This window comes from Phyllostomus discolor, chromosome 12 (assembly GCF_004126475.2).
Source record: "Phyllostomus discolor isolate MPI-MPIP mPhyDis1 chromosome 12, mPhyDis1.pri.v3, whole genome shotgun sequence".
Lineage (NCBI taxonomy): Eukaryota > Metazoa > Chordata > Mammalia > Chiroptera > Phyllostomidae > Phyllostomus > Phyllostomus discolor.
The window spans coordinates 60,832,692-60,851,496 of NC_040914.2; the positions used below are offsets into that span (position 1 = coordinate 60,832,692).

The 18,805-nt window shown below is 38.0% G+C and overlaps 2 protein-coding genes across 4 annotated transcripts in view; both read left to right on the forward strand.

Annotated features, from left to right (window-relative positions):
• The window catches only part of DUS2 (dihydrouridine synthase 2), a 112,893-nt gene extending 101,551 nt beyond the window's left edge, over positions 1–11,342 (forward strand). For both annotated transcript variants that reach the window (XM_028501738.2, XM_036012050.1), the window contains exons 21-23: positions 1,342–1,482; positions 10,090–10,145; positions 11,292–11,342. The gene's annotated coding sequence lies outside the window, so the exon portion shown is untranslated. The remainder of the gene's footprint in view (positions 1–1,341; positions 1,483–10,089; positions 10,146–11,291) is intronic.
• The window catches only part of NFATC3 (nuclear factor of activated T cells 3), a 103,385-nt gene that overhangs the window by 59,455 nt on the left and 25,125 nt on the right, over positions 1–18,805 (forward strand). For both annotated transcript variants that reach the window (XM_028501945.2, XM_028501944.2), the window contains exons 6-9: positions 1,342–1,482; positions 10,090–10,145; positions 11,292–11,418; positions 17,053–18,060. In XM_028501945.2, the coding sequence (XP_028357746.1) occupies positions 1,342–1,482; positions 10,090–10,145; positions 11,292–11,418; positions 17,053–18,060 (1,332 nt within the window). The remainder of the gene's footprint in view (positions 1–1,341; positions 1,483–10,089; positions 10,146–11,291; positions 11,419–17,052; positions 18,061–18,805) is intronic.

The following is an 18,805-nucleotide window of genomic DNA, read 5'->3' on the forward strand; positions in this document are numbered from 1 at the left end:
AAAATACTGTTTTTAACATATGCATAATTTTTTTGCTGTGATTGTACCATTTGTTGAAAACATTTTTACTGTTACTTTAAGTGTACCTATGATGGCCATCTTCTACCATACATATCTAAAGTTTGATTTAGTCTGTTCCCTAGGCCAGTCAGTGCTTGTTTCCATGCTCCTTCTCAGTGAGTCATTTGGAACTTAAGTAGGGATGTAAGTATTTTCTGAGATCTAGGTTGGTGCTGGGTACTTCCCTAGTGAGTTCATCCTAAATCCCAGACCTATCCTTTATGAAAGAATCTGTTTTACCATTCTCTTTGATTGGGGCTGGTGTCCCAATTCACATACCTTTTGTGGCTTGGTATTCAATAGTTATGAAAGACAAGAGCCGGTAGTGAACTGGGAGTGTGTCTTTCCTAAAGGCATTCAGGTTTAAATTTCTTTAAAATGTTATTCCAGCCAAACAAACACAGCTGACCCTCAAAGCCACCAGTTTTCCACACAAGAAGTAGGACTAAAAGTAGACCTGTTTTCCAAATGTGAAGAAGAGAGTGTAATCCACATTTTCCCTTTGTTTTGAAGAGAAAAGAGCCAGAAATGCCATTTCTAGAAAATGTAGCTACTTGGAATCGGTCAGTATCAGATAAAGGAGTACAAAGATCACTGTTTATAACATTAATTTGAATAATGACTCTTTGGCATTAAGAAAAACTTGTTCACGTACCCTGGAAATGAAGTGTTAGTGTACTATAGAAACATTTACATCCATTTTTTAAAATTCACTATTGAAATGTGTACTTCAAGTACGTTTCAGTTATTTAGTTATTTAGAAAATCTTCCGAAATGGAATCCTGATATATCAATGATGATATAGATGTTTTCTTGATGAAAAGGCTACGTGGTGTTTGTCCTTTAGGAACTTGTTTTTTAATTGTAGGAAACATAATTATATGTCTTTGGATTTAATTTGTCTTTTATAATTAGATTTATTGATTTTAACAGTTGTAGGGAAGAAATGTATTAAAGATTTAAGCCAAAAAGAGAAAAGTTGGATAAAGTGAATGTGTTGAAGTCAATATAAATTTGCAAGCATTAATTAATTTCTCCTATTAGTTGTTGTTTTTTTACAGTTGTAGTCTTAAGAAAATAAAGAAATGACACAAATCTAATGACTCTATTTTATTTTTTAAATAATGTAGTTATTTTGGTGGATATTTTAGTATTATCTTGAATTGTAAAAGCCCAGAATTTGCTTCTCTTTATTTTCATTATATGCCTGAATTTGTCAATTATATATGAAAAATTATAAACTAATATTTTGTTTCTTCTCAACTTTTAAAAATAAAACAGCCCAGCGGTCTGCTCAAGAACTTCCTCATATTGAGAAGTACAGTATCAACAGTTGTTCTGTAAATGGTGGCCATGAAATGATTGTGACTGGATCTAATTTTCTCCCAGAATCGAAAATCATTTTTCTTGAAAAAGGACAAGGTAAATAATACAAGATTTTAATTGATCGACCTTGAATTATTCAGATGTTTCACTGACATTAAACATAAAGTTTTCCTAGAGCTATACGCATCATTTATGCAGATTTTATTGCAAATCAGACATTTATTAAATTTTCACGTAAGTGTTAATTTTCATTAAGGATGTCTCACCCTGGATGGTGTGACTTGGTTGGAGTGTTGTCTGAACACCATAAGGTTGCAGGTTCGAGCCCTGGTCAGGGTTCATATGGGAGGCAGTCAATTGATGTTTGTCTCTTTCCCGCTCTCCCTCCCCCTCTCTCTAAAACCAATAAACATATCCTCGGGTAAGGGTTAAAAAAAAAGATGTCTCAAAAGTAGAAGGATTTCTCAATAGACTTATTCCTAGGTATACAAAGTCTGTCCAGAAGGTATCTAGCCATGTAATAGGAAAAATAGAGATTTTTTTTTTAGGTTTTTACTGGTAATTTATTTTTAGAGAGAGAGGAAGGGAAGGAGAAAGAGGAAGAGAAACATCAGTGTGTGGTTGCCTCTCCTGTACCTTCTACTGGGGGACCTGGCCTCTAACCTAGGCAACCTGTGCCCTGACTGGGAACGGAACCTGCCCTGAGCCACATCAGCCAGGGCAAAAAATAGAGACTTTTAATGAAGAAGGTACAAGAAACATTGTACATAGGACAGTGACACCTCAGTCCCCTTCAAAGTAGGTACCTTGTGACCTCATGTAGTTCTCCCAGTCGCTATCAGCTACCCTGTCATATTTTCCTGAATCTCATCAACAGTCTGAAATCTCTTCCTTTTCAAGGGTGATTTTAGTTTTGGGAAAAACCATAAGTCACAGGATAACCAAATGTGGGTTGTAATGGCACTGAGTCATTTGGGTGATTTGATGTTTCGCCAAATGACTGCATGAGATGTGATGCCTGAGCAGGTGTGTTGTCATGATGAAGCTGCCAGTCACCGGTTGCCATAGCTGCGGCCTTCTGAATCATCCAAATAGTTTCTGAGGAGGAATGTTCAAGCTCAAGGGAAAATTTGATGCAGATTCATTGCTCCACTTGCTCAGTCATTTTGAATGTGACGGCCACACAGTGCACATGCTCACTCAACAGCATCTACCACCCCACTGACTAGTACAGTGAAGTCATCATTGTTCACACATGCGCATTCCAGTCCACTCTCCTTGGTTGCTGGGTTACATCATGTCTCGCAAACTGTTCTCGTTATATTAACAATGGCTGGACTTTTTCTGGACAGACTTCGTATATATACTCAGGAGAATTGAAAACATGTCACACATAAACTTGGACACAAGTGTTTATAGCAGGATTATTCATAATAGCCAAAAAATGGAAATAACCTAAGTGTTCATCAGCTGATAAATGGATATAATCATATAATGATGGAATATTATTCAGCTATAAAAAAGAAGAAAGTTTTGGTCCATGCTACATCATGAATGAATCTTGACAACATTGTGCTAAGTGAAAGAAGCCAGCACAGAATGTCCAGATCAGCAGAAAGTAAATTAGAGTTTGGTGGGAGTTGTCAATGGGGAGTGACTACTAATGGGCATGGAGTTTCTGGAATTAGCTAGAGTTCCGTGAATATAAAAATCTCGGAATCATATACTTTAAAAAAGTGAATTTTGCCCTGGCTGGTGTGGCTCCATTAGAACATCATCCCATAACTAAAACATCCCATAAGGTTGCGGGTTCGATTCCTGATTAGGGCACATACCTGAGTTGTGGGTTTGATCCCCATTTTGGCCATGTACGATCCTGTAGGTCTGGGTGCCTACAGGAAGCCATTGGTCAATGCTTCTCTCTGGCATCACTTTTTCTCTCTTCCCCTCCTCTCTCTCTAAAAGCAATGAAAAAATATCCTTAGGTGAAGATTTTTAAGTGAATTTTAGGCATTTTTACATAATTATATGAATTATATCTTAATTTTTAGAAAAGTAGAAGAATCCTATGTCTATCAGGGTGTTTTATTTCAGCCTTCTTGAGCACATTTAAAACATTTTCTATTCCTTTTCTTGTATTTTTTAAGAGTTTAAAAAATGTGAAATTGAAATACCATTCTCATAAGACTAATATAAAAAATAGGACATTTACATTTGGAGTCACATTCTCGTCCTTTCCCAAATGGATTCTTTCCCTGAATCAATTTTTGTTTTTCTTTAGTTTTATTTTATGTATTTTCCCATTTTTGGACTTTATGTAGTACTGCATGTATTCTTCTGAAAGAGTTTTTTCCCCCAATGGTCAACATTACTATATCTAAGTTTCACTATATCTAAGTTTCACTGTATGAATGTGCCACAATTTATTATCCATACTCTCGCTGGATATTTCAGCTGTGTCTGGTTTTTGGCACGGCCAAACAGTAGCTAACAATTCAGTTATGAACATTTCCTTTAAAAAAAAAGATTTCTGTGATTTTATTGTAGGGTGTAACATTTTTTATTTAATCCTCACCCAGGGACATGCTCATTGATTTTAGAGAGAGAAAAGGAGAGAAACATCCATTGGTTTCCTCTCTTATGCACCCCACCCAAGGGACCAAACCTACAACTCAGCATGTGCTCTGGCTAGGCCTAGAACCTGTGACCTCTTGGTTTACTTGATGATACTCCAACTAATTGAGCCACAATGGCCAACGTGAACATTCTACTTCTTATCACCTGGTGGACTAGGCAAGAATGTTACAATTCTTAAGTTTTATTAATTCAATAGGGATAAAATGGTATTTTGAAGTTTAAGTGTAAATTTTCCTGTTAATCATACTGAGGTTGTTATGGGCCATTTATTTGTATAGTATCTGTTCATGTCTTTGCCCTTTTTTTTAATTGAGTCAATTTTATTATAGGATTCTTTATATACAGGGTGGGGCAAAAAGTAGGTTTGCCATTATTGATATGGAAAATAATACAATCATTAATAATACAAAAACAAACTCAGTTTTGCATATTCACAACTGTAAACCTACTTTTGCCCACTTTGTATTTTGGATATCATAGTGAGTTGGGGAAGTACCCCATCCTTTTTCACTTTCCAAAAGTGTTGTCATGTAGTCTCACCTTCTTTTGAACATGTGGCAGAGCTCACCTCTGAAATCTTCTGGACTGGGAGCTGTTTTTGTGGGGAGCTATTAATTTCTGATATAATTCTGTTCATGCTTATAGGACCACCTAAGTTTATTTCTTCTTGAGTTTTGGCAATTTTTATTTTCCAGGTGAATAGAAAAACACATTCTTCCTGTGTTTCTCCTTTACTCTCATAATATTACCACATTCATAACACTTCTGAGTGTGGTAATATTATATGTGGGTTTCCCATGTATCAAGCAATTCTTCAGTACCAACTGGGTGTCCTCAGTTCAACTTAATTCAGTTTGGAAACTAATTGGAGTTAGTGTAGATCCCGCAGGTTAAGGGCTTAGTCCCAGAAGGCTATCCCTCACATCAGATGCCAGTTGAAAGTAGTTGGTCTGAGGTTACCCACAACTTCTGTCTGACTTGCCTACAAATCAGAGGTTCCCATGACCACCTTCCTAGATTTGATTGTTGGTAGAACATGTTACAGAACTCAGGGAAACTTACTTAAGTTTACCAGTTTATTATATAATAAAAGATACCATAAAGGATACAGATGAACATCCAGGTGGAAGAGATACATAAAGCAAGGTATGAGGGGAGAAACACAGATTTTCTATACCCTTTACGGGCATACCACTCTTCTAGCACCTGCATATGTTCAGCAACACAGAAGCTCCCTGAACCCCACAGTATGGGAATTTTTATGGCAGCTTCATCACATAGGCATGATCGATTGATTATTCCATTTCCAGCCCCTCTTTCTTCTCTGGAGAAGGAAGGGTGGGCCTGAAAGGTCCACGCTTCTAATTATGGCTTTGGTCTTTCTGGTGACCATCCTTCATCCAGGAGCCTACCAAGAGTCCCGTCCCCTCCTTTGAACAAAAGACACTCATATTTGATCTAGGAAATTCCAAGGGATTTAGGACCTCTATGTCAGGAACCAAATATTAGAGAAAAAAAGGGCTCCTAGTGCTCTTATCAGGAAATGATAAGGGGGGACCCCTCAAAAAACAGAATTCATTTATAAAAAATTGTGTACTTATTCTTGTATGTTTAAACTTCAGTCACCTTCAAAGTACTCTTCATTTGATGCAAAACACCCATCGACATGCTTTTTCACTGCTCAGAACAGTTTTTTTTAATACATTTTAAAACCGATTTTATTTATTTTTAGAGCGGGGAGAAAGGAGAGAAGCATCGATGTATGGTTACCTCCCAGGTGCCCCCTATTGGGCACCTGGCCAGCAACCCTGGCATGTGCCCTGACTGGGTATCAGACTGGTGACCTTTTGTTTTACAGGCTGGCACTCAAAACACTAGCTAGGGCTCAAAACAGTTTTTGAACTTGTCGATTATGGTGCCTTTTAGTGCTTCTGCTATGTTTTTGTTTTGTTTCGCCTCTTCTACATCAGGAAAACATTTTTCTTTGAAGACATTTTTCATGGGGGCGATTACCTTGGGGTAAGATCACATGAATAGGGAGGGTGAGACACAGGGATCATGCCATTTTTGGTCAAAAACTGCTGAGTACTCAGGGTGGTGTGGACAGGTGCGCTGTTAAATCACCCATCATGAAATGGACAAACACGTTGAAAGAGTCTTCAGAAAAGTTCGTTGAAGCTGAACTCATCCTCTCACAACATTGCCAGATGGTACACTGATACAGATGGGTTCCTAGTACTCACCTAGGGAAAGCCTGTACTACAAGGTTTGGTTTTAGAAAATAATTTCAGTTTTTGTTGAGTCCTTGCCTTGTACCAGGTTTTAAGAACCATATGCTAGAAACTGGAGGCAGAGACCAGTTTACATTTTTTCCATTATTTCACACCATTATTTTATTTATTTCACCTAAGTTTTCAAATTTATCGGCATTGATTTGCTTGTAATACTCCCTGCATGTGGAATCATGCTTTAAAAAAATTTTTTTCTGCTGTTACTTGTGTCATCTCTGTTTTTTTTCACTAGTTTTTCCAGAGCATTTGGCTTTGTTGATCCTTTTAGTTGTGTTATTATTTTATTTATCTAATTTCTGCATTTTTCCTTCTTTTCACCTTTTGGGGGCTTGTTTTATTAATTTAAATACTTAACTCATTTTTCATCCTTTCATCTTTTTAAAACTTAAGTATTTGAGACTATATATTGCCCCATAGCTTGTCTCCTATAATTACAATATCTCTTTTTCCACTGTGAATACTTTTTCTTGAAGTTTAAACATGTTCAAGTCTTCTCATCCTATGCCCTTTCCCTTGACTCTGTCATCCTCATAAGCAGTGGTTTCATTTCTTTCATTTATCATCTAACTCCTTGAAAAAGTAATCTGTCATCTGCCTTACCTGCTACTTATTTTTCAATCTGTCTTTCACTATATTAGAATTGTAACCTCCTAAAAATTTTACAGTCAGCTATCTACTCTTCTTCTTGACATCCTTTTCTTTCTTGGCTTTTGTATAATTGTACTTACCTACTTCTTAGCACATCTTTATTCCCACTCATCTTTTTTTTATCAGTTTTTCTGGCCCTTAAATATAGATGTTTCCCAAGGTTCTATATTCAACTTTCTTTTCATTATATTCCTTCGTTCTGGCAATTTTATCAGCTACCAGATCTCTAAGGTCACATTCTTTCTCCTAAACCAACTTCAAACCTGTGTTTAAAAGTACCCACTTAAAATTGCTACTTACGTCCTACCAATACTTAAAATATGAAAACTTGTCAGACTTCACAAACCAGTTTCTCTTACTGGGTTGCCCAACTTCATTAATGTCAGGGCCGCGGCCTTTTCAGGCTGGTAAACATGTTTCCAACTGTTGTCTTCTCCCTTAAAATTTACTTCCTTCCAATCCCTTCAACTCTGACCAATACCTGCACATCTTACCAGTTTTGTTTCACAATTTATTAATTTATCAATTATATGTAAAGCAGCTGCTACATGAAAAACATTAGACATTAGGGATATAATAGTAAATACAACCTTCAGGTTGCCTCCTTTAATAGAGCCTACCTTCAAGTGGGTGCACAGACAGTAAACATATAAACAGATAAGTGAACAAGATAATTCGAGATAAAAGTACTGTGAGGTAAGAGTGTGAAGTGATAGTGATAAAATAGTGAAATCTCTATATCAGGTGGTCAATGAATGTCTTTTTGCAAAGGTCATATTTGAAGCAAAGCAAGAAGTATGAGGAAGAGATATCTCAAAGCTATCCCTTTGCATTATAAAAATTCATTTGCGTCTGAATATATGTATCTATAAAGCAGCTTCATTGTGGAATTCATTATATTAAACACAGAGCTTTGTTTTTAAGAGCTTTTGATTTAAATTGAATCATGTTACATGGTGGTAGTTAACTAGCTTTGGATTAGATTGCAGTTGTGAACATGTAACTCCCATTCTGAAAGTACCTTCAGTGATCTCTTCGTTTTCTAGGCTCCTTAATGTGATATGATATTCAGGGCACAGTCCGTTGCCTACCTTTCCACCCTTGTTTCTTACTGCTCCCTGCCTCATACTTTATACTCCAGCAACACAGCTGCTTATGGTTCCCTGTATCATGTGGTTTCTTGCCATCTTGCTCTTGCTCATATTATCCCTTCAGCCTAGACTACCCTTCCCCCTGCATCATCTAAATTCCACCTTATATTTAAGCCTTAGTTCAAGAGCTCCTTAGGAAGCCTTTCTGGTTTCATACTTTAATCCTAAGGCTCTTGGTACCTCCAGAATGCATTTTTATTAGTTAGTATTACCATCACATTTTATTATAATGAACTATTTGTGTTTGCCTTTTATCCACAGACTGAAGGCAAAATATGCTATCTTTATTATTTCAATAGCCAAAAGTGCCTGGCACAGGGAACCCAGCAAATGATTGCTGAACTGGAGCTATAATGTTAAGTAGGCATTTTTTTAATAGTGCCTCTTGTGCACAAGGATAGCTATTACCTAGTTTCTGGACAGAAAATGATAGTCACAATCTGGAAGGCACATTTGATTGAGTCTCTCCTAATATCTTTTAGACCAGGTAAAGTCATGCTGGCTGTGGAGATACTTGTGTAGGTTAGTCCCTGGGTGAATGCTCATGATGTAAAAACAATACTTTAGAACAGAAGTTCATCAGACTGGAAGGAGAGCTTTAGTAGCAGGTGGGACTCTCCCCAGGTAAGCAGTTCACTTGGGATGAAGAGACAGAAAATATGCTGGATGGATCTTTAGGTAACAGAAATCTGGAAAGTCTAGAAGCCCATTTTTAGAAGACCATCAGTGTCCAAAAAGATCTTGATGCCTGGCTGGCGTAGCTCAGTGGATTGAGCATGGGCTGTGAACCAAAGTGTCGCAGGTTCGATTCCCAGCCAGGGTACATGCCTGGGTTGCAGGCCATAACCTCCAGCAACCACACATTGATGTTTCTCTCTCTCTCTATCTCCCTCCCTTCCCTCTCTAAAAAAATAAATAGCCCTGGCTGGCATAGCTCAGTGGATTGAGCGCAGGCTGCGAACCAGTCATTGCAGGTTCGATTCCCAGTCGGGGCACATGCCTGGGTTGCGGGCCATGACCCCCAGCAACCACACATTGATGTCTCTCTCTGTCTCCCTCTTCCAACTCTAAAAATAAAGTAAATAAAATCTTTAAAAAATAAATAAATAAATAAAAATAAAATCTTAAAAAAAAAGATCTTGACAAACGAAACAATCTAAGAAAACGAAGTCTAGCGGGGAGAAATTAACGTAACAAGGGTTTGGGAGGGCAGCTGCATAGGTGCAAGTTGTGGGAGCTTGAGCTCGGCAGTAGGAAATGTGCAAACTGAGGGACACTTCTGAATACACACAGCGAATGTAAGAGGGAACATGGTGCAGCTGCCTCAGAAAACTTTCATTAACAGAGACACATCATCTCTGCATAAGGTTACTAAGAGCTTTAGTTATTGTCTGCAGTGCTGGGTCATTTCTCACCTGGGCTATTCAGTCCTGGGCCTGGGGCATTTGGAGGGAGATGGTCACACTGGAGGAATATTCAAAGAGTGACCAGGAAGACTAAACTATTGTATAAAGGATAGATGCAGAATTGGAGATGCTAGCCAACAGGAAACGAGACACAAGCAAATGTAGCTGCTTTTAAACAGCTATGTGTGGTGGCTGCAAGGAGTAGTACTTGACAAGTGTTAGATATTTTAAGGAGACAGATTTGATCTATCACAAAGAGCTTTCCAGCAGCAATTATTGTCCAAAGAGGAAATAGGTTACGTGGTAAGAAAGTAAATTTTCCATTACTTAAGGCATACTAGCAGAAGTTGGCCACCTCTTGGTGGAGATGCTCCCACAGGATTTTCAAATATCACTTAGTAGAATAAACTCAATGAGGCCTGCTAACCCAGGCATCCCAAGATCTTTGTGGAAGTCAGTGAGAAACAGATGGCCTTTGCCAATAAATTTGTGATACTAAATAAGATTAGATTTTATTTATATGCTTTGTGACTTGAATTCCTTTTAACTGTAAATTGTTTCTTTCAACAGATGGACGGCCTCAGTGGGAGGTGGAAGGGAAAATAATCAGGGAAAAATGTCAAGGGGTAAGAAATTTAACTTATTTCTTCAGAGATATTTAAGAAGCTTAATGAGAAAATTAGTGCTGCTTATGTTGTAGATGAGGAGTCTTTTATCTATTGAGTAATAGGAAAGTGACTTAAAATATTTAGAAATTTAGATACGAGATAACTTCCTGATAGTCAAAGTTTATGAAAGCTCACTCATGTCTTTCACCTTTCTGTATATAGGATAGGCAAAATTAGAAATGAAAGATTATTGGAAGTTTCTTAGTGAAGTTATCATTAATTTATTTCTTTGAACTCAGTGAAAAAATCAAACAAATTCAGTAAAGACCATATATAGTAGGCAGAAATAGGAAGAGGACAAGCCCTCTCTATTTCCAACTCCTCAGCATCAGGCCATTCAGGATTCAACACAAAGCTGTGGTTCCTTCCTGGTTGGCATGGAGACAGGATCTTTTCTGGAATAGAGAATACCACTTCCCACAGTGCTGTTCTGAGACTTTGGGGAAGTAATGTTAAGGACTGCATTCGGTTTGGAGCTAAAGGTTTTCACACTACTTGTGTAAAATTATTTTTATATGGATACAAATTTAGTGTATTGACAATTTAGAACATTTTGAATATAAAATTTAAGATAAGAAATCTGAATATAACATAACTTGGGAAATAAGAAACCTGATTAAAAACAAGAACAGACATAAGTTAAGATGTATAGCAGGGGTATCAAACTCATTTTCACCTGGGGCCACATCAGCCTCATGGGTTGTCTTCAAAGGGCTGAATGTAATTTTAGGACTGTATAAATGTAACCACTTTTTAGCTAGGGGCAAGGAGCTCTACATTCTGCCTGTAATATTCACCTGTAATATTCATTTGAACAAAATATTTTACTTCAAAGTATATAAGACTTCTTACTTCTACTATAAGAAACCCAATTGAAGGAACAAAAAGCTCTTTAACGGTTAACTTTAAAGAGCTTATCTCTTTAAAGTGTCCATAGACTGAAGTATCCATAGAATATATCTCCAGACATAATCAGTTGTTCTGCATAATGATCTATGATGGAAGGGCCTGGGTAGATCTAAGGCTTATGTAGTGCTGAGTTTAGCAGGTGCGTTTCATTTTTAGTTCTGAGTGTAACACAATCTTGCTTTCCATGCTCCTTAGGCTCACATTGTCCTTGAAGTTCCTCCATATCATAACCCAGCAGTTACAGCTGCAGTGCAGGTGCACTTTTATCTTTGCAATGGCAAGAGGAAAAAAAGCCAGTCTCAACGTTTTACTTACACACCAGGTATGAGGAGTTGTGATGGTTTACTACAGACCTTTCTTTCATAATGAATAAAAAATTATTCGATGAATCCTATATTACAGTGTTCAAGGTAGGGTGGTTTATAATCAGTAAAAATTCCAACATATGTCTAATCTCTAAAGCTTGTGTTGACTTTAAATGTTAGATATGCTATCAGTTGTTATTTTGTAGTCATTTATTATAAGGAAATTAGAAATTTGAATGTAGATTTGAGTCTGTTTTTTAGAAGCTACCAAAAATCACCGGTACTACAGGAAGGGCAGGTGTGTGTGAATATGTGTGAACTCCCCTTGTGCCCTTTGTACTGCAAGAAGTGAGGTTTAACAGGGGATGACATCAAATTTGTGTTTCAAATATTATTATTATTATTTTAAGAATTTATTTATTTATTTTTAGAGAGGGAAGGGAGGGAGAAAGAGAGAAACATCAATGTGTGGTTGCTGGGGACCGTGGCCTGCAACCCAGGCATGTGCCCTGACTGGGAATCGAACCTGCGACACTTTGGTTCACAGCCCACGCTCAATCCACTGAGCTATGCCAGCCAGGGCTCAAATATTTTTTCTACAATATATAAATATATCAAATTAACATATACACCTTAAGTTTACACAATGTTATATGTCATATATACTCAATACATTAAAAAGTTAAAAATAAAATTATTTTCCCCATATTTCTTCTATCTCTGTAAGATGTCAGTGCTCAGTGTTTTCAAATTACTAGCTGTGAAGCTGTGGAGAGTGAGGGGTGTGTGTGTGTTTGTATGTATGTATGAGGGGCTTAATGTTCAAAAGGTGATTTGCCCTGGTTAATGTGCTCAGTGGGTTGAGCACTGGTCTGCAAACGAAAGGGTCGCCAGTTGGATTCCCAGCCAGGTCCCCAGTTCAGGGTGTGCAAGAGGCAACCATTCAATGTTTCTTTCTCTCATTGATATTTCTCTCCCTCTTTCTCCCTTCCCCTCTCTCTGAAAATAAATAAATAAAATCTTTGTGGGGGGGGTAATTCAATAGGTAGTGTTTTGAATGCACAAAGGAGAGAGCATTAATGAGGATAAAGGATTATCAGGCTCCTGAGAAAGTTGGAAGGACACAGGATTTAAAATACAGAAGTTAGAATGAGCCTTAGATAGGAGAACAGGAGGGAAGGTAAAGAAGATGAACACGATGGATGTGCATTAGGAAGGTTTGTAGATATAGTATTGGATAATTTAGGGGGTTTCCATATGATAGCGTCATTTTTTTTTCCTGTAAATAATGACATGTGAAGACTCCTGTTGTGAGCAGAGGGGAGTGTGGTGATATGGCAGTTTGAAGAGTGTGGAGAAGTTTGATACAGTTGTTACAAAGAGCAACTAATGAGATACAGTCCAGGAGTCTTATCAAATGCTGTTGAGATGTGGACTGTAAAATCTAACCTGAATAAGAAGGGAGAGGGCCTCTGGGAATGGATGGGGAGAACAATAGTGTCGGCAGATTAGAGGTTTTGATTACCACCGTCATAGTGGTAGTAATTGAATGATAAACAGAAAGAAGAATGTAATGCATTTACATTGTTAGCTCATAAACCAAGAGGACAATATAAAGTCAGTGTCCTTACCAGCATTCCATGAGAGAATGAAAATCAGTGGGGCCCTCAGAGTGCAGAGAGAATATTGGATTGGACTACAGCTGTCATCACTGGCCTTACAGTTGACAGAATACAAATCAGGTGGCATATTAACAGAAGGAAGAATGGACGGACACGCAGTAGTGTTTGGACAGTCCTTGTTCTGGTTGATTGCTGTTTTTTTCTCTGTAGCATTTGACTTTTTTTTATGAAATTTTGAATAAAATTTTTATAAAAACAAATACATTACTGTGAATTTTTTATAAAGACAAGTTGGGAAAATATTTTAAAACACCCAAATTTTCTTCCATCTGAAACTAGCATTCTGTCCTTCTAGATCCTTTTAACCCATATATAGACACAACTTTTGAAAAATAGAAATGGAACAATATATATACTAATTTTGTAGTATGAGCATATTTATTTTTTCTCATCAGCAGATAGAGTTCTGCAGAATTTTTATAGCTTCTTTGTATCCTAGTATTTGACCCTGTCTTTATGTTAGAGTTATTTCATGTGTCTTATTAATTTGTGTGAGTTTTTTATATTAAATATTTTAGCCTTTTATGTTTGTGGCAAATAATTCCTATTAAAATTTTACCTACAAAAATTTTAGGTAGTCATAAGTTTCTTGTTTTTTTATTAAAGGATTTGTTAGTTATTTTTTTTAAAGATTTTATTTATTTATTTTTAGAGAGGGAAGGGAGGGAGGGAGGGAGAGAGAGAGAAACATCAATGTGCGGTTGCTGGGGGTTATGGCCTGCAACCCAGGAATGTACCCTGGCTGGGAATCGAACCTGGGACACTTTGATTCCCAGCCCGCGCTCAATCCACTGAGCTACGCCAGCCAGGGCTGGATTTGTTAGTTATTTTTTTTGGCAACCCCTAGCAATAGGGATTTGACCAATATCAATGTGAGTAGAAAAATAATCATTAATTGCAAATGTCTGAATCTTTCAAATTTTTTGAAAATTAAAAATGTTATTTAGCATTGTCTCACAATCAATTTACTTTATAAGATGAAGATAGTTAATAGAGCACAGAGCTCTTTTTTAGTGGTGTTGCCTGAACTTCTTCCCAGCCACCAGCTCCAGAACGTCTGATGGGGGAGCCTCACCCTTACCCCAGCACCCCTGAAGTTGTTGAGGGGCATGTGTCTCCATCTGAAGCCTAGGAGAAGTTTCTTGTACTGGAGGTATCATCTGAGCTCTGGTTTTGGAATAATGGAGCTTTTAAGGGCAGCATTAGAGCCAGATTCTTGTGTATAATACAGTATTTTGCCTGTGGGAAAATATATTCTGTGTTGTAAATAGTTGACTGGACAGACTGACTTTTGGATTGTGGTGGTTTTGATTGGGAGAGAAAACTTCCTTTACAATCAGGATGGATATCAGACCTCAGTTCTTCCCCAGACTGTACCCACTGATTAACCTTTCTATGAAATGAGGATATACAGCCAAATTAATGATTTTCAAATTGCTTAAGTTATTTTATTCTTCAATTTTTATGCAAAAAGCCAATATATAAAAAAAGGAGGAAAGCAAGTTTAGGTGCCCTATTTGTGCTGGAAGAGGAAATTCAGAGAGTTCCTACTCTTTGGATTCTACTCTTCTACATTCACTAATTGAAGAAGAGCATGAGGCTTCTCATACTTTGAAAACCATAACACCAGTGAATTTTTCTATATCACTCCATCCATCAACATGCTAGATTTGAAAAGGAGCACATATAACACAAAAGGTAGAGTTAGTCTGTTTTAAAACTCAGCTCATTCTAGATATTGTAAGGTCTCTCGAATGTTATGTCCCTCCAAACAAGAGTAAGTTACCATAGATGAGCAATGGGAATTTCCTTTCAGTCGGGTTGGAGTCTGAATCCCTTACATACCAAAGGGTGATACTTGGTTTGGCAGTGTGGAAATACACTTGGTTTAGCAAAGCAGAACTCTCAGTCTATCTATGAAGATACGAGTCAGGAACATAGAAATAAGGTTTGGATCATGCAAAAAAAGATGGATGTTACACTGTAGTTTTCAGTCCCTCTGTCTCCTTTTTAGTGCAGGCCTCATCTGCTCAAGGATGAGAGTAGGCTTTCTTGATATTCTCCCTCCTTATGTAGAACTGTAACTTTGGGTATAGAATGTACTGTGGTTTTCCTGGGACCAGAGTAGAGTTGAAATAGAAGAGGGGAAAAAATTCACTGGTCCAGGGAGAAATCTCTAGTTCTGCCAAACTCAGAAGAAAAATAAGTACGTTAAGACTTTAGAACCCTGGCCAGGTGACTTAGTTGGTTGGAGCGTCATCCCACACACCAAAAGTTTGCGGGTTCAATTCCAGGTCAGGGCACATACTTAGATTGTGGGTTCAATCCCTGGTCAGGGTGCATATGGGAAGCAACCGATCAATGCTTCTCTCTCATATTGGTGTTTCTTCTTTTTTTAAAAAAAAAAATATTAAGGAAGCATTTTTTTTAAAGATTTTATTTATTTAGTTTTAGAGAAGGAAGGGAGGAAGAGAGAGAGAGAGAAACATCAATGTGCGGTTGCTGGGGATCACGGCCTGCAACCCAGGCATGTGCCCTGACTGGGAATCGAACCTGCGACACTTTGGTTCACAGCCCGCGCTCAATCCACTGAGCTATGCCAGCCAGGGTTTGATGTTTCTTTCTCACTCACTTTCTCTCCCAACTTCCTCTCTCTCTAAAATCAATAAACATATCCTCAGGTGAGGGTTTAAAAAAAAAAAGGCATTAGATCAGGAGCCAGTAGACATAGTGAACTGTATTTGGAACACCTGAACAAGAATCAGAAGCTGGATGGAGGACTGGGTCAGGAATATGAGCACTGTGACAGAAGCAACAAGAGGTTTGGGGATATACTTTTCTCTCTGTCCTTGGGGTTGTTGGGTCACCAGTTGCCAGCTTTAGAGGTTTAAGTGGATAAATGATGAGCCCATGCTGTTCTTGCTAGGAAGCCAGACTAAAGTGTAGAACCTAAATACCCCCAAACAAGTTCTTCATTAGTTGCCTCTTCTACAATAAAAGATATTACCAGCATTCACTTCCTCAGATTAAAACCACACTTAACGTGAAAAGAATTGTACTTGGCAAGGATTTGGTAAATGGTCAAATGAGATTTTTACCTTGCTTTGGGTCTCATAGTTATTTTCTTTTGATGTAAAATGAATTACATTCGACCCTCCCCATCCGCAGACTCTCAAAACAGCACAGATATTTATTGGAAAAAATTGATGTGTAGGTGGACTCGCACAGTTCAAACCTGTGTTGTTCAAGGGTCAACTGTAGTTCTATTTTGTGAAGATTATGAAATTTTTAATTATGTTAATAAGTACAAACTTGAAAGGAACAAGGAGATGTGAACTTAGGAAAATTAGTTTTAAATGAATTATAGCACTTCAATATGAAGCTAAAGTAGATAATTTCTAGAAAAGTGGAGTGAAGTGCTTGCTAAGAGAAACAGTGAAATCAGTTGTGTTGACACACAAATCAACTGGTGGTTCTTTTCTGTTTTGGTGTACATATTAAGCAAAATAAGCAAAATGCATTGATCCTACTTTGAATAGTCCTTTCATTGGGTTGACTCATCTTAAAACATGAATCTGCACTGTTTTTATGTGATGAGGGATAATAGCTGATATTTATATTTTGTTTTGCTTGATGGAATGATAAAGTGAAATCTTCATTGATAATACAGTATGCTGCAATGCTTAAAAGCATGGCCTTTGTTGTTGTTGTTTATTCACTTGAATACTTTTACAGCAGGAACCATTCCCTGTTGCCTTATGCTTGTTGACTTCACATATTTTATATTATCTGCCTTCTCCGAAGGCATTTGAAGGTGGTTGTTTTTCTTTTTCTTTTTTTGCATTCTCTCTCCATTGTCACAGGCACTCTGTGACTTGGATTTGTGCTATTGTTGTATAGCCTAGAATGAAGGCTTATAATATTTTTTTTATTATATAATGGCATTTGATTTAATCTCTTTTTTTCCAGTTTTGATGAAGCAAGAACACAGAGAGGAAATTGACTTGGCTTCAGTTCCATCATTGCCTGTGCCTCATCCTGCCCAGACCCAGAGGCCTTCCTCAGATACAGGACACGGATGTGACAGTGTACTGTCAGCACAGAGAAGCTTGGTTTGTCCCATCCAGCAAACATATGCATCCATGGTAACATCATCTCATCTGCCACAGTTGCAGTGCAGGGATGAGAGTGCTGGTAAAGAGCAGCACATGATACCTTCTTCAGTCATGCACCAGCCTTTTCAAGTCACACCACCACCTCCTGTGGGGTCTTCCTATGAGCCTATGCAAACTAATGTTGTGTACAATGGACCAACTTGTCTTCCTATTAATGCTGCCTCTAGTCAGGAATTTGTTCCAGTTTTGTTTCAGCAAGATGCAGCTCTTCCTAGTTTAATAAATCTTGGCTGCCAACCACCATCATCCATACCTTTTCATTCTTCAAACTCAGCCTCACCAGGACATATCTTAACCCATATACCTCATTCTGTGCATACCCTGCCTCATCTGCAGTCGATGGAATACCATTGTTCAAACACAGGACAAAGATCTCTTTCTTCTCCAGTGGCTGACCAGGTCACAGGTCAGCCTTCCCCTCAGTTACAGTCCATTACATATGGTTCTTCACAATTAGGGTCTGCTACAACAGTTTCCCCAGCAGCTTCTCATCCCCTGGCTAGTTCACCACTTTCTGGACCCCCGTCTCCTCAGCTGCAGCCTATGCCTTACCAATCTCCTAGCTCAGGAACTGCCTCATCACCAACTCTAGCCACCAGAGTGCATTCTGGACAGCATTCAACTCAAGCACAAAGTACAGGTCAGGGAGGTCTTTCTGCACCTTCATCCTTAATATGTCAGAATTTGTGTGATCCAGCTTCATTTTCATCTGACAAAGCAACTGTGAACATTAAACCTGAACCTGAAGAGCAGGAACCTAACTTTTCAACAATTGGTCTACAGGACATCACTTTAGATGATGGTAAGTTCATCTTTAGGTTCTTGAAGCAGTGAGACTTCCTTCCAGAAACTTCCTTCTCTAAGTAAGAGTAATGAGAAAGCTACCATAGGTTGCTTATAAGCATGTGGTTGGGCTTTTCAAAGTTGTTACTAGAGGTATGTTGATATATTATATTAAGAATAGACCTGAAAATCCATGCTGTAGACTTTTTTACCACTAGTATCTGTTGCAAAGTGTGAGAACTTGGTGAGAATCTACCACCCATTTGTGATGGAATTGAGGATATGAGATTTGCTGGGCATCTTTTTTTCCAGAACATATAGTAAGGTCACATTGACTAGAGAGTGGAATTCAGGAGTGTTAATTCAGTAAATATTGAAGAATGCCATCTATTTGCAGGGCAGAGTTAGATGCTGGAGATACTAGGAATGTGTCAAGATAGAATTCCTGCCCTTGAGGAGACTTACACAAGTGAAGAACCTGCTCCTTTGTGGCCCTTCTAGCTTGCTGAGTCAGATAGTGGAGATAGTACAAGATTGGACTGGTTTGTTGCTGTTGGCACCAAAGTAAAAAGTTCTTTATATAAATATAGCAAGTTGTTATGTAGACCTCTGTTTTTCTTTTTTTTTTTTTTTTAAGATTTTATTTATTTACTTTAAAGAGAAGGGAATGGAGGGAGAGAGGAAGAGAAACATCAATATGTGGTTGCCTCTCACATGCCCCCAACTGGAGACCTGGCCCACAACCCAGGCATGTGCCCTGACTG